General features: G+C 41.1%; 2 protein-coding genes across 3 annotated transcripts in view; one reads left to right on the plus strand and one right to left on the minus strand.

Moving 5' to 3' along the window:
• The window catches only part of SCAF4 (SR-related CTD associated factor 4), a 79775-nt gene extending 73118 nt beyond the window's left edge, over nucleotides 1–6657 (plus strand). For both annotated transcript variants that reach the window (XM_038387760.2, XM_038387759.2), the window contains exon 20: nucleotides 4524–6657. In XM_038387760.2, the coding sequence (XP_038243688.1) occupies nucleotides 4524–5359 (836 nt within the window). In that variant the 3' untranslated portion in view covers nucleotides 5360–6657. The remainder of the gene's footprint in view (nucleotides 1–4523) is intronic.
• A 2686-nt stretch (nucleotides 6658–9343) lies between these two features.
• SOD1 (superoxide dismutase 1) lies at nucleotides 9344–19062 on the minus strand. The gene is made up of 5 exons (XM_038387761.1): nucleotides 18821–19062; nucleotides 15342–15435; nucleotides 14281–14350; nucleotides 11526–11643; nucleotides 9344–9627 (listed from the first exon to the last, which is right to left on the minus strand). The coding sequence occupies exons 1-5, from the start codon at nucleotides 18917–18919 to the stop codon at nucleotides 9517–9519; spliced, it is 492 nt and encodes a 163-aa protein (XP_038243689.1). The 5' UTR covers nucleotides 18920–19062; the 3' UTR covers nucleotides 9344–9516.
• Nucleotides 19063–21465: the final 2403 nt, after the last annotated feature.

Here is a 21465-nt window from a genome sequence, read left to right on the forward strand (position 1 = left end):
TAACCAAGATTTGAAAAAAAGATGCCTAAAATTAGGCTCTGAAGTTTGCATTTGGGCACTTAAATAAGTACCATGATTTTCGAAAGTGCTGAACATTCAGTGACTCCTATTGGCTTCTGGGGAAGCTGTTGAGTGCTTGGCACTATAGAAAATCAGACCAGTTATTTTGGTGCCGAAATATGGATTTACAGCCTAAGTTTAGACATACAGGCTTCTTTTAATCTTGGCCTATGTTAATGGCGGTGATAGAAAATTGAGAGAAACAAAACTTCTTAATTTCAGACATGGACTCAATCTTGAAAACACAAGAAACTATGTGAAGTGAAATTGTGCATACAATTATAATGGAGGAAATGACTAAGTTACATCATTTAGGAATTTTTGCTATGCAGCACCATTTTCAAGGATTTCATGACAGTATTTAACTTCCCAATTTTATGGGGAGCAGTGTTAAGATCTTATCAGAGATTTGCAGTGCAATATCTGATAGCTGTTGGAAATTAAACATTTTGAAATCTTAGCAGCAGCCTCCATCTTAAACATTTGACCTGCTGATGGCCTACCAACGTCCCAGAATTTTGAATCTCAGTATTGGTATGTCATCCTAACAGATCTCCAGAAGAGTGTGTGGTTTGGAGCAAAAATGGATAAAGTTACACTGGACTTTTTGGACTGAATATTGTCCAGAGTTTGGTTTTTAAAACAAACTATAATATTTTTCAGCTACTTCAGAGTTACAAATGCTAAACCTGCTAAAAAGAAACGTGGATTTGTACAAACTGCTGGGAGGAGATGAACGGAAGTGGAATTACATTGGCCTAGAAATCTAGCTTTATCATTCATTACAAGTATATTAAAAATTACTATATTAACTGTTTTAGTACATTATACCTGACAAACCATGGACTAAAGCTGCTTATACAAAACAAGGCAATTACAGCATTTTGAGGCATAGCTCATCTATGAATGAAGTAGAGTATCACAATAGCAGCTTTTGATACTACATGTAACACTACTTCACAGAGGCAACATCCATATTTCTTGTTGAAAATGGTTGCAGAACATATTTCAAATTTTATTGCTGAGCTTTTTGGGTTGTACACTTTTAAAAGCTCCTGTCACCTTAGTATATATTGCTGGTAAAAGCTGTGGAGACGATGAATATTTTTTTGTCCATATGTGTTGCATGAATGACACCTGACTCCTCACATATTCCTCTTATAATAATGGCAATTAATGTCTGTTATGAGTACAAGCCATGTTCTAGCTAAGAGGTGCAGGATGAAGCATGTAGTAAACCTATCTGGAGAGTTACAAATGATTTGTCATTTAAATCAATTATTAACAAAAAATTTACAATAAATTTGTTTGGTTAAAATGTGATTTTTCACCATTGTCCATAGTCATGGATGGGCAAGTAGATCTTATTCCAGGGCAGGTAAATTTTCATGACTACTCTACACAATTACTGGTGGACACTTTTTAGTGTGGGTGGATTTTTGTTTTTTTTAACTCATGTTGCTTAGAAGGTCAAATGTCTAGTGGGAGCGTTGGTACTTCATTTCATATTTGATGATAAACAGTTTGACATTGAAATCCTGTTTCTACCCTAAAGGATTACAAAGTAAATTGTACCAAAAGTTGCATGTACAATCACAGTAGTGTTTGTTTTTATTTAATACTTGTCAGTAAACTTAGATATGTAATTTATGGACTTTGGGCTTAGAGTAAAATTAGTCTCATGCTTGAGTCAATTCAGTAAAGAAATTCTATAGCCTAACCTTGTATGGTGCAAGGCTAAAAAATCCGAGATACTTCACTTACAGTGAAATCTATTCAACTACTCTGGGATGATGAGCTGGTCCAATCTGGAAAGAAAGGAACGTGCTGACCATTTTATGTTCTTACGGCGTGAGAAGACTGGGGGTGGGATAGACACTACTGCATTTTCAGTGTGCAGAGGATGAGAAATTAATGAGCAACCAACACTTCAAAATGGAATTAAAATTTTTGTCATATTAATGTTTCTAAAGTTTGTTTCAATGTACTCTCATCTATCCTATGCCAAATATAAACCCAAGGCATCTACCTGCCTTTTTAAATTCATTACATCACCGATTTAGGTCGGTTTTTATTTGTCACATTTATTCTCTATGCGATAACTTTCCCTCACAATATAAACAACCAACCTTAGACTACACAGAGACACTGGTTTTATGGCTCATTACAATAATTTGTGGCATACACTATTGCCTGCTAACCCTTAATTGCGCACTTCATTTTAAGTGGTCCTGAAGAAGAGCTCAGTGAAACTCAAAAGCTTGTCCCTTCCACCAACAGACATTGGTCCAATAAAAGATATTACCTTGCCTACTTTGACTCTCAGGCATTCTTTAACATTTAAGAAGAGTAAAATATATATTAGCATGCATTGACTATGTGAGCATTGTACAAATGAGAAAATGGAGTCTCATGAGCTTACAGTTTGTTCATAGAAACAGTAATTCATATTATATAATAGGCACAACTACAAAAATGATATGGTGAAGAAGTTATCAAAATACCTTTCTTTGGGAGACCAAAAAAAAAAGTTAGTTTTTACTGGTGGATTCTTTAGCAAGAAGGTCACATTTGAAACTCTGTAGTTAAAGTATCTGGTTGGAGAGGAAGGCAAGAAGATAGATGACCGTACCATGGACCAGTACAAGAGCCTGCTTCTTTATCATTCCTGCAGGTAGACTCTTGTTATCTAGAGCCTTTAATATCCATGCTATAAGCAAGGAAGATGCCATAGGTGTCAGAGATGGATGACCCTAGTCCCAAGGAATTTAATCTAAATTTAGTTACCACAACTGGAAACAAGACTGTGGATACTGTGAGATTGTTCTTGGGAGAGCATTACACACTACTGATTATTAAATATGTCATGTTTACCTGGGGAGTGGGGACAGGACTAAATATAGTCAGATTCACACTGAATTGAGTAGATAATGTAGCTGAAATGGAGTTGAGGGGTGTGAAACGGAGAAGAGGTCACTTGATGTGTCTTTTCCCCCCTCTGCTCACAACAGTGGTTTTAAAATTAAGGCTGCCTGTAGTGGTGATCTAAAAATGTAATACATGGCTTTTGGGTAAGGTTTCTGGTTATTTCCTTCCCCTGGAAGAGAAGTCTCAAACCATCTATAAGTTGTGGTGTTAGCTTTATGTTCACTTAATCTAACTTTCCTGTGACTGTTTTATGAATAAAACCTATTATCTTCATGATAAAAGTTTAAAAACAAAATAGTTAATGAGACCAGCTAAGATCAATTTACATGTGTTATGCTGAATGAAATCCTGCCAATATTCTGGTTAAAGTTGAGTCCTAGAGGTTCCTTTCCCTTGAAGTAAAAACATTCTTGTAAAATGTCTACTCCTTTTTTGTATTAGTTTCTAGCTGGAAAGAAGTATTTTCAGACAAGCTTCTCAATGAGCAGAAAACAGAAGTGACTGAAATGAGTCATAGAGCTGGGTTTCTAGATCCATTATAAAAGCTAAATAACGGGCCAGCCATGTTGTTAACTGTAAACAAATGGAACTGTGCAAGATAAACTCCCATAGTACATGTTTTAAATACTTGGCTGTTACTGTTCTTGAAGTCTGCTCTTTGAGTTTTGGACTCCCAGATACGGTGCGTTTTGACTGAGGACTGAGCTCAGGACTGAGCCTGCCAGAGTGTGGTGTTCTCAAGTTTCGTACTTTTTCCTTGTACTTGATCACAGCATTCAAATAGAGCCCATATTTAAGAATGAAAAACAGTTGACTGAGACTGCTATAAAGTAATTTAAAAGTTAAAATTTGGCTAACACCTGGCAGTTGCCACCTTAAAGAACAAAGTAAAGTAAGTTGTGTCTAATCTCATCTCCTGCCCAGGCCCACCAGTTCTGGCCACACCCCCATCTCAGGAATTTATTCTGTACCTGCTGCCCCTCCCCCATTCATTCAGAGACACTCCCTCCTGCCTAAATTCTAATCCTAAGTATTTTCAGTTGGGTAATAAGTTAACTTTTCTCCTGCTAATTTAACTACACTTTGCAGGCTGGCTAGTGGGGAAGGTGCTGAAGCAGTTGTGAAATATGTAGAATATAAATTGCTAGGAAGTTGGAAGTGTGGCCAGAGCAGTGCAGGGATAAACAGCCCACTTCAGTCTCTCTCCTGGTCAATAGCAGCTGCCAGACTTTGAAGGTAGATTACCGTATGAAAAACAAAAATACAATTTAGAATTAACTATTTTTAATGCAAATGTATCTACACAACCTCTGTTTAAAAAATGGTGTTTTCTTTTACAGTGTTCAGTATATGGCAGATGTGTATTTGAGACAAACTACAAAGAGTAAATAAAATTCAAATACTATGCAAGCAGTTCTGATTTGTCCAGACTTCCTAACCCTATGGTTTTTCAAAAGCTTTATGGGGGTAACTTTCATAAGAGATTCTGAGGTTATGGTCTTTTTATAACCGATTAACTTTTTTTTGGTTTGCAGGAACTCCAGGGGTTACACCACCTGCTCCTGTGATCGGGCTGCAGGCACCATCTACTGGCCTCCTTGGTGCACGGCCTGGTTTAATACCACTCCAGCGACCTCCAGGAATGCCACCACCTCATCTACAACGGTTTCCCTTGATGCCACCTCGGCACATGCCTCCCCATATGTTGCACAGAGGTCCACCTCCAGGACCAGGGAGCTTTGGAATGCCTCCACCACATGGAATGAAAAACCCTTTTCCACCACCTGGCCACTTTGTCAGGCCTGGTGGGATACCAGGAGTTGGAGGACCAAGTGGGCCTGAAGATAATAGAGATGGAAGGCAGTTTAGGAATGATAGGCAGACATTCACTCCTAATAGAGACCAGGAAAGGTTTGGAAGGAGGTCTTTTGGAAACCGGGTAGAAAATGAGCGTGAGCGTTATGGTAATCGCAACGATGATAGAGATCATGAGCGACTTGGTAATCGCGAAAGGAGAGAATGGGGAAGAAGAAGCCCTGAACGTGATAGACATAGAGACTTGGAGGAGAGAAATAGACGGTCCAGTGGACACCGAGACAGAGAGAGAGATTCTAGAGATAGGGAGTCTCGTAGAGACAAGGAAGAAAATCGAGGAAAGGAAAAACCTGAGCTGACAGACAGGGCAGATGGTGACAAAAACCATGAATCTCATAGTGGCAAAGTGGAAAATGCAGACATTGTTTCAGAACTTAATAAAGGGGAGTCTGAACCTACAGGTATAAAACCTGATGAAGAGTTAACATCTGAGGCTACCTCATCTGTTGAGAAAGCCGAAAAGGATACCGGCTCAGTTGTAGAGGCTCCTCGCTAGAGACTGGAATTTGTCAAAAAGGTGACAGTGACATTTAATGGAGTGTAGAGCTTTAGAGTTGTACAGTACTGCTGTATTATATTTGCTTCTGCTATACCACAGCCCCTCAGTAGTTTGTGGGGAATTGTAAGCAATTTGATTGCTTCCCTTCTATTTAAAATAGCGTCAACATAACACAAAATACTGAAGATATGAATATTACCCATTTTTGCTGTAACTTTTTTAAAGTTTTGACTTTAAAAAGTTTACAAATCAGAAGTAGAAGTGCTTTCTATTTTTTTTTTTAATTTAAGAAAAGGTAATGGTGAAAGCTCCTCAAAACAATAGGGATGTGTTTTTAATAAACTCTATTTTCGTAACAAACTTTAACGTGTGCTATTCTTCCTACACTGCACTGAAGTGGAAAAGGATTGTTCAACATCTTAAAGTTTGAACTGTTAATGCTGTACTGGAGTCTAAATTAGACTGTTTTGTTTATAATTGTTAAAAAGAAATACATCTGTTTGTGTAGCTTCACAAAAACAAATTTTTATTTGTAATAGTTATTTTGATTTTTAGATTGCTGCATTTTAATGATCTACTTGACCATACTAGGTAAAGGTTAGTGGTTTTAAAATGTTATTTGAAGAGGTAATTGTTTAAGTGTTTGCAATGCAATCAAGGTTTTATTTTTTCTCCAATTGGTTCTATAATAAATGTTGCCCTAATTAACCTTTAAAAATACTTACTGACAAAGCAGACCACTTCAGAAAGTCTGCTCTGCTTGTAATGTTATATTAAGATTGTGTGTGGTGGGCTGGGGAAGCACCAGTTCAGCATCTTTTGTACTTGTAATTCATTAATGCTTTTTGGAAAGGGGGGTGGGAGAGAAATGAGACACCAAATCACCAATTTAAAATGCTAACCTATTTTTTTTAAGTGGGGATGGGAAGTGGTGGTGGGAATATTCAAGGATTTTATAAAATGCTGTCTGTTCCTTCACACAAGTCTAGCCAATTACTATTGTTTGTTTATATTAAAATTGCCTATCTCCTGTACTCTAGCAAGAGGTAGGCTTAAACTTTTTGCCCATGTGGTGGTGTAACTATCAAATGAATGGAAGAATACCCGTTCCTGTATTTGTGTAAGTTTAACTGTTCTTTCTCCATCTGACAAATTATTTTTTGTAAAATAAACCACAAAAGGGCAAGTACTAATTCTAATAGCCCTTCTGCTGCAGTTTAGAGGCTGCCAACAGTAATCTGAACCAAATCCCAAAGAACTCTGCATCTGGAAGCTCTTTCTCCTTGATTACCCTGTGCACAAAAAAATGAGGCTTATGTTACACAGAGGTTCATCTGAAGCCTGTTTATAGTATAAAATGTAGTGGAAAAAAAATGTACGACTCTTGTCCATGTTCAAATGTTTTTCCCCTGGGGGTAGAAGTGCTCTGCATTTTAAAGTTGATTTTTCTTCTTAAGTGAAGGGCAGCTGCTTTCTTACATCAATACTTTTTCATAGCTGGGATTTTTTGGGAGGGAGGTAACAGTAGGGGGAGGATATGCGGGGGGAAAAGAGGACATATATTTTTGTTCTTGCAATAGCAGAATAAAGAGAAAAAAACTGTTTACATATTTGCAGTGAACTCAAATTCCATGTGTTAAAATTTGTGTATCCTTAATGTTTGTTCCATGGTGGGCCACTGGACCAAACCTTTTTTAAATATAACAGGTATTTGTCCAAGTTTAAAACTGTCTTAGCAACAACTGTCATAATTCTATAAGGGAGGGAGGTCTTTGAGTGAGTGGGTACATTTTATCAAAAGACATGGAAACAAGCATTTATGTACTATAGGTTACATGAGTCACTCTACACTTCCAGCATTTCCATTTAGAAATCAGATTTTCAGTCAACTTAAATGGTTTGCAATGCCATTTTTTTAAATGATGCCCTGTATGTAACCTTTTTTATACACTAAAGGTAAATATGGCTTAATGTGTGCCAGTAACATTGTGAAATAGTGCATGGTTGGGGTTAGCCTACTTTAATTAATATTTAACTGCTTCCAGTTTTCAGCTAACCTTTGAATCCTCCTCCCCCCCAGTATGCCTCTGTTACACTTAAATCAGTGCAACCAGACATTGCTGAGAAGGTGCTGAACTTTCTTTTCATGAACTCAAGCAACTGGAAAGGAGTATTTTGATAGTACTCCATTTCCATATACACTTCTGTTTGGTCACTTCAGCTGAATATTTAATTATAGCATAAAACTGTCATACCATCTGGTACTTAATAGAATTTTGTTTTGAAAGTATCTGGCCCAGTTGTGCCTAAGGCAGTTTACTCTATAAAAAGTAGGTGAGATGAACTAGTGGATGGTGCTGTGCAAGTTTCCCTGCTACCATGGATCAATCTACATCTGCAACACTACAGTGCCTAATGCAGTTGGCCTTTTTAGTAAGCCAACTTCAGTTATTTTACAATGTAGACAAAATACCTTCTTCCCTCCTGAAGTAAAAATCAAATGTGGGTGCATGTTGTCCAGTAAGTTCCTTTTAAAGGAAAGGGCTATGAGGGAAGAAGATAGTGGTATTGCTGGTACACACTTTAGTTCAAAGGTTCAGCCTCCAGTGGTTGAGTAAAGGTAAAACCCTGAAACATCCACTTGTCAGTACTGCTGTCATAGACAAGGCACTGTGTAGAGTAACAATGATAGTTTGTACATGATTGTTTGCCACTTCTAATGAATGACAGCATGTGTTTTCTACAGTTTTGTTATTCAAAGAACCATTCCATTTGTAGTTGATTACATGGGAATCTAGTAGCTATAAGTGCCACCCCCTACTTCCACAGCTCATGTATTCAAAATAAAGGAATGTTAAGATCTATTTAAGTTCTTTAAGACAAATAGATTTGTATCTAAAAATTAGTATATACCAGGAATTACTGGGCCCTTAAAATACCTAGTTGCTATAATATACTAAAGTAAATCACACTACCTGGTTAAGAAAAACCTTGCATGAATTTCAGGTGGTATGGGCACCATCCATATGCTTAAGTGCTGCATTGCCATTTTACTAACATGACTGGGGCCAAGCCAGCTGGGTTGGTAATAGGTGAACTATCTTCCCAAGCCATTTCAGCTAATCAACTAAATTAGTTCAAGAGGTATGATATCTTTTGGATCTTTATCCATAAGACTAGTGCTACATATTACACAATGATAAGCAAGTCCAGCAGATGATTGGCCTTGTTCTCACCACCACCTCTGTAACTGAAGTAGCAACAAAGCCCCTCTCTGTGCTATGATAGTACATTTGTTTTACTTTATGTACCTCCCCCTCCAAAATGCTGCATAGCTACAGCTTGTGGGAGAAAAAAAATTTATACTGAAGTTATTCTTTCCAGGTTTGATACTTAAGCCAATTCCTTCAAGCTTTGAGCAACTGTGTGGTCACTTACATCAGAGGCAGGGTTAAATTTTACCCTTGAGCTGTCAGAATTGAACATGTTGTATGGCAATTTTAATCACTTTAGTATTGCTACAAGTGAATAATCAGAAAGGTGCACCCAGCATTTGGTTCAATAATACTGCCTTTCCACAGAGGTGGCAGCAATTTTTAAAAAAAAAAAAATTGCTGAGTAGTAAGACAGTTTTGTTTTCAGATATTTCATTGAGATTTAGCATTCAGGTCTTCTAGAATGGAATAGAGAAGTGAAGCCACATAGGGAACCCTGTTTACATGAACAATGGTGCTAGGGGTTGAAAGAATGACTTCCAGTGCAACTGTTACCCTGGTGTATAACTAGGTCCCTTCATTATAGAAGGTTTTACTGTTAGTATTACAACAAGTTCCCATAGGCCTTAACTGCTGCACTTGTTAAGGTTTTAGGAACTAGAAGCCACTGTATACATGCAAGTTGCTATTGACCCTATCCATCATTAGGAGTGTTTTTAAAATCATACAGAGATGACTTTAGAACAGATTAACAAAAAACTACACATTTCCATCAACATTTTAATTGCAGTACACATACAAAATTAAGTAACTTATGCTGTTTTAGCCAATACATACTGAAAATAGCAGTAAGATTAAAGAAAGCTTTTGCCAGAACAATGTACACTGCTATATAGCCTACTTATCATTTGTACTTAAGTGCTTTTAAGTAGTCAATATTTAGATCTTTGCTATTCCAACAACACCACAAGCCAGACGACTACCAGCATTGCCAGTTTTTAAACTCTCATCATTTCCTCCTTTACCCAAGTCATCTTCTTTCTCATGGACCTAAAGGGGGGAAAAAGGGGGGGGGGTTAATATCTTGCCATTTAACATGGATTAAGAATTAACATTTCAACTTTTAGCCATGCAGCTAAAGTGGCAGTACTCCCTCTGACTTCTAGTTCATATCACCAAAACAAGTTAAGCTTTTGCCATTTAGTTTAATATACTGAGGAAAGATCTACTTCACTCATGTTGCTGGAAACAGTGTCTTAGAAGTTAAGCACTTCCAGATAAGAGTTTGATTAGAGTGAGCAAGGTTCAAATAATTCTGTGCTGAATATTAAAGTGCACCTAACTTGACACTCATGCTGCGTAACTGAGCATAGTATTTCCTTAAGTTTAGATTGGCCATAAGAGTAACCTCCAGTTCTGTTCTTGTTTACAAGCTAAAGTGCCCATCAAGTTAAAATCCAAATTTAGAATTAGCCTTAAAATCTTGGCACCATTACCCAAAATGGGAGCGTTAAGCTATTTAAGATTCAAATTCATCCCTGCAACAGGGACCCAAGCCAACAGGAAGATTTCAATAGCCAGTAGTAGGTTAAAGCATTCATAGCTAATACCTGTGCTGTAAACCTAATGGATGGCACAAGTCATTTCTCTGCTTGGTCAGACACTGATGCAGGCCAATACAGCAGTGGTGATTTTACAGTGCATTCACAATCCAATGATGCTACTGCATCACCAGTTACTTAGCATAGTATACCTCCTGAACAAGAGCACTGCATTAAAGTATAGTAGTCTACAATAGAGATCCAGAGTCAGTGTTATGGCATTAAGTTGCTGCTAACACAGGTTAGCAGTTTTACTATTAATCACTATATAGACCCTTGTTGCTAGAGTGCCTCTTGTCAAATCCTTCACTGAATCAGATTACCTGTAGTCAAACTATACCTGAAAGCCACACCTAAATATTAGAGGAAGCAATGCAAAGACACCAGATCCAGTTTCCTCTAGCCAACTGTCCTTAGTATCTCACCCACTGAATGAGACTTGGCAGGAGAGAGAGTTGGAAAGCAGCAAAAATTAAGTGAAGGGAGTGACTGAGCTTCAGAATCTAGCCTGCCAGAAAGACAACACTTGCAGAAATCAAGTAGTTGGAGTCATCTGTGTGACAAATGCTTTAGGTGACATCAGAACTCCACATATGTAGCTCCAGATCTCCAACATGTTCAGCCTTTCCCCAACTCTTCCTTTAAGGTGGATCAAGGTTTTCCAGTCCTTTGATGTGCAAGTAGATTTTAACCTTCCATGTTGAGATTGGAATCTTCTCCCCTCACACATAAAAGCCTTCATTGTGCAACTCATACATCAAGTTGGCCATGACTCATTTAAAATGATACTTCAAGTTTTGGAGCTATAGTTCATGCAAGAGAACTGCACATGTTTTAAAGTCAATAATGCAGGTCATCTTAAAAGTTTGAGGCTGAAAAGTCATCCTTCAGCATGACTTTTACACACTGCTACAGCTGCTTATTAGGTGTGTTCACACTCATTCTGCAAAGCTTCAGGTAACTTCATTAAACAAAAATACAATAACCTGCAGTCTGAAGTCATGACACTGTCCCTGTTTTTAGGGCACCACAGATTCTTGCTGGCAAAAGCATAATGGTTGCAGTAGTAATCTATAGAGAAGACAGATTCTGAAACTCCAGAAAGTGGTTTGAATTTAAGAATTAATTAGTTTAAGGAACCCAGAAATGCTAGTGTTGACATTTAGTTTGTCTTTAGACAAGCTATTTCAATTAATATTTCAGTTAATACTACAGGGTCTATTTACAAACAGATTGTTTATTTGGTTCAGATTTCAGGCAAAGAATGGCAGATTCTGTAATACAGGTGTACTGTACCAGATTTCACTCTAACAAGACTTGAATAGATACTAGTCAGCTGGTACTTACCACCATGGTGCGTCCAATAATGGACTGCAATCCCGTAAGAGAAATTAAAGAATCTTTAAGAGACACTTCTGCCACACCTTCTTTATTAGCAATCACATTGCCAAGATCTCCAACATGCCTAGAATGTACAGAAATAGAAGTCATGAATCATTTGCCAGTTTCTCCATGTAGTGACCCACATGGTGTTAGATTCCTGATTAATGCAAATGACAACTCAACTTTTGTAACAGATTTTGAACTGTAGTGAGTAAAGCATGCCACCTAACCCCATCTTTTCCCCAACTTAAGTCCTCACACTATTTAAAAGAATCAGATATTGAAGGATAAGGGAAAATCTGCCAACATGTTTAACTTCAATCCCAGGCAGAGCTCTGGAGACCAAAAAGCATAGCTAGAGTTTTGAACTAGGACAGATGGTAGTCCAGCCTACAAATTCTTTTCAAAATGCATCAAAACTCACCAGCTGGTAAAGTTGATCTGCCCACTTACCATACTGTAACATTTACTACGTACTCAAATGTTGCTAATCTCAAGTAGGCAGAACTTGAAACTGGCTTACTGACAAGGGCATAAGTAGCCACACTTTTAAAGCTTTTGATGCAGTACCACAATATTTGCTGTGAACAGCTATTTGAAACAAAGCAAGCTGCCAGCTGAGAAGAAAAAAAAATTCGTAGGTACCTCAATGATCTGGAGTATAAAAATTCATGACCATTTGCGCTATTCTATTCTTAGGAGAAGTGACCTTATTTGGCATTTTCCAGGGTTCTGCCCTACTGTGGAACATTCACCCCAGCATGTGTTTCCCATCATCATCTGATTCTCAACTGGGACATGCATCCATCAAGGCAGGGGCGGGGCAGACAGGACAGGTTGTTCTTTAAAATCCAGAATTTTCTAGAAGAATTAGGATTTCCAAAGAAAAATGGAAAACCCTTGGTAAATTTATGTACATTACTCATTACACACAATGTCCAAATCAGTTTGAGATTGTTAGTGTTTGGCTGTATATTGCTTGTACTAGCAACATTGCCTGTACTATTTCTTTTCTGACATCTGTATTTTATGAATTGCAAAATAAACTATAGGCAAGACACCAAGACTTTGTGCTTGCTCTAGTTATCCAGGAATTTGAAAATCTAGAAGTCCACATTGAGATATAATTAGGAGACAGATGAATTATCACTACTGACTAGTGATTAGTCTAGTCTGGTATTCTGACAGCCGCCAATATCAGAAGCTTTTAAAGAGAGAATGCTTAAGTCAATTGTTTCTCTCCCATCCCTCCACCTCCAATGCTTTTTGCTGAATCCTCTAGAGTTTTAGTTTAGAGGCATAGCAATTTTAAAGGAAAACTGTATGCTAGTTCCTCCCCCCCCCACATCTAGAAGGTTTTTGAATGGTCCTTAAAAAAATAAAAATCCACTGTTAACTTCCTACTGAAGCAAGGCTCAGAAGTCTAGTTCTTCAGACTCCTATTTTGTAACCTTTTTCCAAAGATGCTTATAAAACTGCCTACATAAGCAATAAAAGTTTATGCAGGCCCTTACAACCAACACTTAAATGAAGTTAATCACACCCACTTCTGCTAGAACTATGGCTTAAATGTTAAAGGGTTGGTAAACGCTCTGCTCTAATGCAGAAGTGGAGTCAAATGAATGAAATAGCTTGGCTAGTCTGACAATTATAGCCATGCTTATGGTGTGGCTGACTTTGCTAGAAGATATATTTGAACATTTGGAATGAGTGACAACATTTACTATAAATCCTAAGTGAAATATTTGATGAATATGATTAACTGCACAAGTCCACAAATTAGGTCCCATTATATGCAATTATTTATTAAATTAGATGTTTATAACACCTCCCACAATGCTGTAGTCTTGTCCCTTTTGTGAATGTTGACACTAGCCTAACTCCTTCACTATTTTGGCTTCACTCCACTTGCCACCATTATAAAGAGACCTAGATGCAATTCTGTTCTCAACTCCACAGTGCTGGTTCAGATTAGAGGGTGGTGCTCACAAGTACCAGATGATTTCCAAGGAACAAAACCTGGCTCAACCTGGTAGCCTTACCTATGCAGAGCTATCAAGCCACTGCACTGATCCTTTAGTTATGGCCCATAAAAGTTAATGGCAATTCCCACTTCACATATTGAAGTGTGTTTTCAGAATGGGAAAAGGAGTTCACTTATGGCCTTTTCTAAGCTAGAGATTGATAGATAGTTTAAGTGCACCTTGTGGCTACACAGGAATACTAAATTGACTGACATAGGATATAGCACTCAGCAGATTTGTACCAGTGTGAAGCATCCACATATTTTGTGCTCAATCCAGATAGCTGTCAAAGACTTGCATTCCTGTAAGTGAACTCCCTTAGTCCCCACTATGTCCCCTTCACCAGTGTCCTCCCAGTACCCCTCTCCCCAGAAACTCCCATTCATGGTTCCCCACTCCTACTGTGGGGTTCCATTGCATGTATAGCTTAAGACTGTAGTCTGCTCCACACCTCAAACAGTTTCTCCCTCCTGTTTACTAGGAGCAGGGGGCATTTCCCAGCTCCCATAATAGCCAGATATTGCAGTTTCTTATCTACAACTGGACTGCAGTGGCTGAAGACTGAGGAAGGCCAGTGGCTGAGGGTGAACTTTACACCAGTTTCAGGGGGACAGTTGGTGTGGCACAACCGGTGTTAAGACCAGCTTCTCTAGTAGAGATCCATAGAATGCAAAAAGTTAAATACTGAGGCTCACCTCTCGTTATCCTGTGGTCCACCATGGTTTTTGCCATTAGGATTGAAGTGAGCACCTGCACTGGTACATCCTGTAAAAGAGTTAGTCTTCAGTACAAAGTTACTACATAACTGAGTATTCTTTCTGATCCATAAATTTATCCATTTCCCCAGCAAGATGCCTTATACAAGTTTAATACAACTCAGTAGCTATTTCCTGCAAGAATGATTGACACTTTCCACCCAAAGATGGTTGAATGACTATTGCCCTAAACACCCACTAGAGTTTATTCACAAGAGATGCTTCTTTGAGAACTTCCAGAGCTCTTTATCTGTGGTATGTCAAGAGTATGGTCAGGACAAGCTTCCTCAGATTGACTCACTGGAGATTTAACCTTCCATAGCTACACGGGGCAATCTTAGCTTCAGCTGAAAATGATACTTTGAAAGTCTATCCACCCAGTATTTCAGAGTAGCAGCCGTGTTAGTCTGTATTCGCAAAAAGAAAAGGAGTACTTGTGGCACCTTAGAGACTAACATTTATTAGAGCATAAGCTTTCGTGAGCTATAGCTCACTTCATCGGATGCATTGCCTCTGTTTTTTCCCCACCAAATGCATCTGATGAAGTGAGCTGTAGCTCATGAAAGCCTATGCTCTAATAAATTTGTTAGACTCTAAGGTGCCACAAGTACTCCTTTTCTTTATCCACCCAGTAGTGGGTGCAGACCAGTTAAACATTATCCAAATTTGAGCTAACTAACCTTCCATTCCATTCCCTTGCCCTATTGTTTTCTAACACAGTAGCTTTAAATCTGAATATTGGTAGCTCAGATGCAGTGGTTATATACCATCAGTTTCTAGAAGTGAGATACCACTATTAGCAACTAGTGGACAGACCTTCATTTTATATTGCTTTCCTTTTATTTCAGTACACAAACTGAATTTATACAAGAGTTTGATTCCAGTAGGAGTATCATTATAGTAATTTTATAGGACCACAAGACATGGTATTAAGGACAATAAACTTAAAGGTGTCAGAATGCAGTTTAGCTATAGCAAGAGAGCCCAGACAAGAACCCTACCATTTGTGTTATCTCCAAATTCATGGACATGGAAGCCATGTTTTCCTTCAGTCAAACCTGTAATACTTCCCGAGAGCATTACTGGTCCATTACCCTTCAAATGGAAAAAGAGAGTTATTTCTCTGTTAGTCTACAACAGCAACAACTAGTTGAGGACTTCTAGAGTTTTAAGGCAGCAGATAAAGCTGCAACAGAGGCTTTCTAACCTATGGACAGATTACACCTTGCAGTCCCATAGTTTGTACAGCACTTTGTAGTTGTGAACAACTGATGCAGTAGTTATGACAACTGACTTCATGAAATATAGTCAGTCTGTCCAGCAATAGCTAAGACTTGTTGATTCAAGCCTCAAATGAAGACATAAAGCAGTCTTTTGACCTGACCTCTTACGTAAAGTAGGAGAATTGGTTTCTATATTATAATCCCACAGCACAATCACTGTTCAAGAAAGTTATCTTGTTGGCATCAATATTTTAAGACCCTTGTCAAGAGCTATGTGCCTTTTCAAGGGCATGTATACGCTTCACCTTAAAGCATGAAAATAAGGTATTTTTAAACTCTGCAGCTTGCATTAAAAATATAGTGATTTTCCTTTATGTTTAGCCTGGAAGTAATCTTAAGTAGCCTCAGTTTATTCTGGAAATTTATGTAAAGGATATTGTAACCTCTGGATCATCTCTGTTTTCAGCCCTCTTAGGTAGGCAGTTTAGTAATTTCTATCTGCAGAGTTTCCATGCAGGGGCTACTTTTGATAATTATGATTGAAGACAAGAGTTTAAGCAGTATGCTGTCCAAGAAAGGTTTTCTATGGTACTGAATACTGCTTAACTGCTTTAAACCTGCACAACACTTGCAAAGTAATGATTTTAAACTCCCAGGCTCATTTTTTTTGATAAATGCTAAGAATCATGGACTCAGAGACACGGTAAGCACCTCCCCCCCACGTGCTTTTTTCTATGACTGTGCAGGCATTGCAGGCCATTCCTACCTTGAATGGTCCCTTACAACAATGCTTCTTAAGCTATCTGATGTGGAGACGGCAATTTTCTTCCTTCCCTCCACCCCCCAACGTGTGTGCAGACCAGCAGCAGACGGCTCATGGACCAGCACACGGACCACCACTTTGAGTAGCACTGCCTTACAATATGTGCTCACTATTTATGTTAATCAATCTGTTCCACCTTGCATTTTGCTGTCATCCTTCCAAAACCTGCAGAAGAGCTGTGTGGCCCAAAAGCTTGTCTCTTACCAAGAGCAGTTGGGCCAAAGATATTACCCCACCCGCCTTATCTCTTTAGTTTAATATGTCAGTTATAAAACTACGTTTCCCATGCACTGTTTTCAGTGGCTCGGTTTACCAGGAACCATTGTTATGCACATTACTATTTGAGTAACACTTATGGATACATGTCCTCTTCAAGAAAGGAGCACTAGCACACAAAAGTCTTGCCAAGTACTGGTTGTGCAGAGTGGTGGGCATGATGATCTCAGAGCAACATTGGCTTGGCAAGGTGTCATGGCTGCCCTGCCCCTCATTTACAGCAGTGCCAGCTACATCATGCCAGCACAGACACAGTAGAGGGGGTGTCAGTGCCCAACTGCAGAGCACACTTGAAGCAAAGTTGTTCCCAGTTTTCCATACTATTACATAGTTCAGCCCAAAAGACACTTCACATCCAGAGTGACTAAGGCTGTGTCTATACTGCCACTTTCAGTGCTAAAACTTTAGTCATTTGGGGTGTGAAAAAAACACCCGCCCAGCAACAAGTTTTTAGTTCTGAAAAGCACCAGTATAGACAGTGCTTTATTGCCAGGAGCCACGCTCCCGGTGATAAAGCTATCACCCCTCATTCAGGGTGGGTTATTTTTTTTTTATCATTATTCCTGGGAGAGCTCTCCCGCAGCAATAAAGCATGTCTGCATTGCCTGCATCACAGCGCAGCCACACTAAGGTGGGCAGCATATACATATGCTAAATGGTCTACAACTGGTGTAATAACTAGTTAAGAAAACAGCCTTTCAGCAGATTTAGGCACTTGAGGCTTAAGTTCAACCGCTTTGTTGCAAATACAGAGGTAGACAGATGGAAATGATTCAGTCAGTCCTACCAGTGTTGTCCCCTATGCACTGGTGGCTTTGCCAAGTCCTCCAGAATGCACAAAGGTGACAGCAACCTAGATTTGTGCCAGCGCGACTGAGAACACGGGCAGAACTTGAAGCTAGTTAGCAGAGCCAACACAGTCACACTGAAGCACTTGCGCTTTTGCCAGTTCAGTCACAAGTGGTTCAATTCCCTAGTGCAGAGAAGCCCTTCAGCTCTGTCCCCGCTGATCCCAAGCGGCGGGAGACTGGCTCTCGAAAGCCATTTCGAGCAGTAACAAGTGTCGCGGTGGAGGTAACTGCTCAGCAACCGACTCCAAGAGCTTCCCTCCCTAAGTTTTGGAATAGCCTTCCAAGGGAAGCAGTGGGGGCAAAAGATCTATCTGGCTTTAAGATTCCACTCGATAAGTTTATGGAGGAGATGGTATAATGGGATAGTGTGATTTTGGTAAGTAATTGATCTTTAAATATTCAGGGTAAATAGGCCTAATCCCCTGAGATGGGATATTAGAGGGATGGGATCTGAGTTACCCAGGAAAGAATTTTCTGTAGTATCTGGCTGGTCAATCTTGCCCATATGCTCAGGGTTTAGCTGATCGTCATATTTGGGGTCGGGAAGGAATTTTCCTCCAGGGCAGATTGGAGAGGCCCTGGAGGTTTTTCACCTTCCTCTGTGGCATGGGGCATGGGTGACTTGAGGGAGGCTTCTCTGCTCCTTGAAGTCTTTAAACCATGATTTAAGGACTTCAATAGCTCAGACATGGGTGAGGTTTTTCATAGGAGTGGGTGGGTGAGATTCTGTGGCCTGCGCTGTGCAGGAGGTCGGACTAGATGATCAGAATGGTCCCTTCTGACCTCAGTCTCTATGAATCTACTCCCCAGGCAGCAGAGCGGCTCAGAGACCGTTCTCAAGAGTCAAATTTTGGACGTCATGGGGGGAGGGAGGAGCAGCAGCTGCTCGTACTGTGGAGCAACCCTTCCACGCCGCCGCCCCGCCAGCCTGGGGAGCCAACGCCTGTCGAGTGACCGCGCACCTACCTCCGCAGCCCGCGCACTCGCCTCTCCCGAGCATTTCCGGTTCCACGAGGGCGGGCAACGGCCGGTTGCGGGCCAGCGCCCCCGTTCCCGCCGGGGCAGCGGCAGCGGCTGCAGCGGCCCCCCCCCCCGCGTATCCCCGCCCGGCTGCCTCTTTCCCGGGCGATTAAACCCGCCGCTCAGCGGCAGCGCGGCTCGCTCCGCCCGCGGTGACTCAGCACTTCCCGCCCGCCCGAGCCGACCCCGCCACCCCCGCGCCCTGTCCAGGGCTCACCTCGGCGGCCTCCCGCAGCCTCCCCCCCCCGGGAGGGCACAAGCCCGCCCTCCCCCGCCGCGTGCCCGACCTGCTGCTCGAAGTAGATGACGCCCTTCACGGGGTCCTTCGCGGGGCCCTTCACGGGGTCCTCCCCCTTCAGCACGCACACGGCCTTCACCGTCGCCATGATCCCGCGGCTCAGTCGCGCGCCGCAACCAACCGCGCTGCCAGTGGCCCAGGAGGAGGAGGAGCGGCACCGCGGCGACCCCAGCCAGCGCCTGAGTCCCCCTCCCGCACCCCCGCCGCGCCGCTTATAGCGGCCGCGCCACGCCGCCTAGCCAATCACAACGCTCGCCTGCGCGGCTCTGCCCGCCTCGGGAGAGGCTCAGCCAATCCAGGCGGCAGAATCCGCCACCCGAACCTACCAATGGGGAGAAGGAGCGCTGTCGCCCTCCCCATTCTTAATCAAGGTGCAGCCGCCCGGCGCTCTGGGCCCGCTTTCCCGCCTGAAGGGTGCAGGGAGGCCCTGGGGGCATGACAGACGGAGTATAAACGGCCAATGTGGAGGCCGGGTTGAGGGCTAACGGGGCATGTACTTCTGGGCAGTCCAGCCTCAATCCTGCGCCCAGGGCGATCAATGCCTAGGTTCTCCTGGCAACTCCCATCTTTTCATGTATTTGTGCCTGCTCCTGTATTTTCCACTCCATGCATCTGAGGAAGTGGGTTCTAGCCCATGAAAGCTTATGCCAAATAAATCTGTTAGTCTCTAAGGTGCCACAAGGACTTCTCGTTGTTTTTACCTCAGTGTGTGTCCCTCGGTGCCCTCCTTCCCCTTTGGGAGGATGCAGTTCTTTTTCTTAACGATGTTTGGCTGGGTGTAAGGCTGGGATCCTACAAAGTTACAAATGGCTGGAACTTGTTGCACACAGCAAGTTGAGCTTTCTGAAGCTTCCACAAAGAAAATGTCAGATCTTCAGGGCTTGTTACATAAAAAAGGTTACAAGCTTGATTACAGGGTCTTTTATAAAAAATTACCTCATCACTACACTTACGTTCTTACACCACCACCCCCCCAGCCTGTGGAGATGGGGCTAAATTGCAATTATCCCATTTATATTAGGATAAAACAAGAACTCTGTTTACGGATACTTTCACAGTTTGAATATCGTAGTCAGACAGCAGCTAGTCAGGCCCATCTATCTCTAGTTGGAGATAGATTTTGTTATTGTTCTTAGTTGGGTACCTCTCATCCTGCTTCTAGTCAGACCAGGGTTTTAGCCGGGCACATCTCATCCAGCTTCTAGGCTTATCTGCTTGCTAATAACCCAGTTGACAAATATCTCCAACTCTCATGGAACCTTTTGGTCCCATCATTCCATTACAGCCTGATAGTCAAAGCAGCCCTTCTCCATATCAGTTTCACCATGAATATCCATGAGATGTAAAATCTTGCTCATACTATTTTGAAAATCTCTTACTGCCTTAAAATTGTCAAAGAGAAATGGGACAAAGAGGATGTGACCCAGCCAACTTGGGAGGGAGGCAAACCAGCATCTTAAGTTTCCTTGAGTTTTTTTTTTTAAAAAAAAAGAAGAAGGCATTGTACTGAATGAGGGGTAGCAAGTAAGGCCTGAAGATGATAGAGGACAGGGAAGATAGGGTCTAATCCTACAGTCTCATGTCAGCAAGCATTGAGGGTGATAAGTGTGCATTCAATCTCACAGGAGACATTGAGGCTACATCCAGGCAGAAATTCTGAAATGTAGAGAAAGGGGTTTACGAACACCATCAGAAAGCAGAATGCAAGGGCACTTGCCACTGCCCGGTAGCCTGGTGTGAACAGCACCAAAATGATCTGATTATGCATTGCTCTGCGCCTTCTGTAGTCATTTACACCAGGGATTCTCAACCTTTCTCTTTCTGAGGCCTCCCCCAACATGATATAAAAATTCCCCACTCCACCTGTGCCACAACAATTGTTTTTCTCCATACCCAGTAGATTAAAAGCCAGGGCTGGCATTAGGGAGTAGCAAGCAGGGCAATGATGTGGGGCCCAATGCCACAGGTGGCCCTGCAAAGCTAAGTTGCTCAGGCTTTGGCTTTAGCCCTAAGTGGTGGGATTCAGGCTTTGGTTTTCTGCCCTGGGCCCCAGCGAGTCTAACACTGGCCCTGCTTTCTGGTTTATTTTAGCAGACCCCCTGAAACCTGCTTGTGGCCCCACAGGGGGCCACAGACCCCTGGTTGAGACCTACTGATTTAAACCAATGCAACCTAGGTATATAATAAACTGGGACCAGGATTTTACCCATAGAATTGAATGGCATAACTGCCACTGACTAGAAGGCGGTGAGGATTTCAAACTACCATTTTTCCAAATATTTCTTGCCAGAAAGGTAATAGATACTGACTGTTACCACTCTAATACCAAATTAATAGTATTTTATAATGAGCATACAGTCAAAGAACCATTATATTTGGCAACACAAACCATTAGAACTTGCCAATCAGTGGAAAGTACTGGAACTAATATCCCTTCATTTTGCAGTTTGTTCAGTTGCTTGTCAAGTGCTTCTCTTACAGCCTATGGCCTTGCTTTGCAGAACTCAGACACCTCATGGGCTTTTAATGTTTCATGGGGGTACTCATTTAACAAAGAGGTCCTTTATCTCACACCCTCTTACACATAGGTAAATATACGTGAACAAGAACCAATAAAAAACGGAGTTTAAAACA

This window comes from Dermochelys coriacea, chromosome 1 (genome assembly GCF_009764565.3).
Source record: "Dermochelys coriacea isolate rDerCor1 chromosome 1, rDerCor1.pri.v4, whole genome shotgun sequence".
In the NCBI taxonomy this organism is placed as follows: Eukaryota; Metazoa; Chordata; order Testudines; family Dermochelyidae; genus Dermochelys; species Dermochelys coriacea.

Excerpts from the sequence above, each read along its gene's own strand:
- SOD1 (XM_038387761.1), bottom strand. The coding sequence starts at position 18,919 with ATGGCGACGGTGAAGGCCGTGTGCGTGCTGAAGGGGGAGGACCCCGTG. Across the intron at positions 15,436-18,820 it reads TCATCTACTTCGAGCAGCAG|GGTAATGGACCAGTAATGCT; the intron begins GTCGGGCACGCG and ends TTCCATTTGAAG. Across the intron at positions 11,644-14,280 it reads GGACCACAGGATAACGAGAG|GCATGTTGGAGATCTTGGCA; the intron begins GTGAGCCTCAGT and ends TGTACATTCTAG.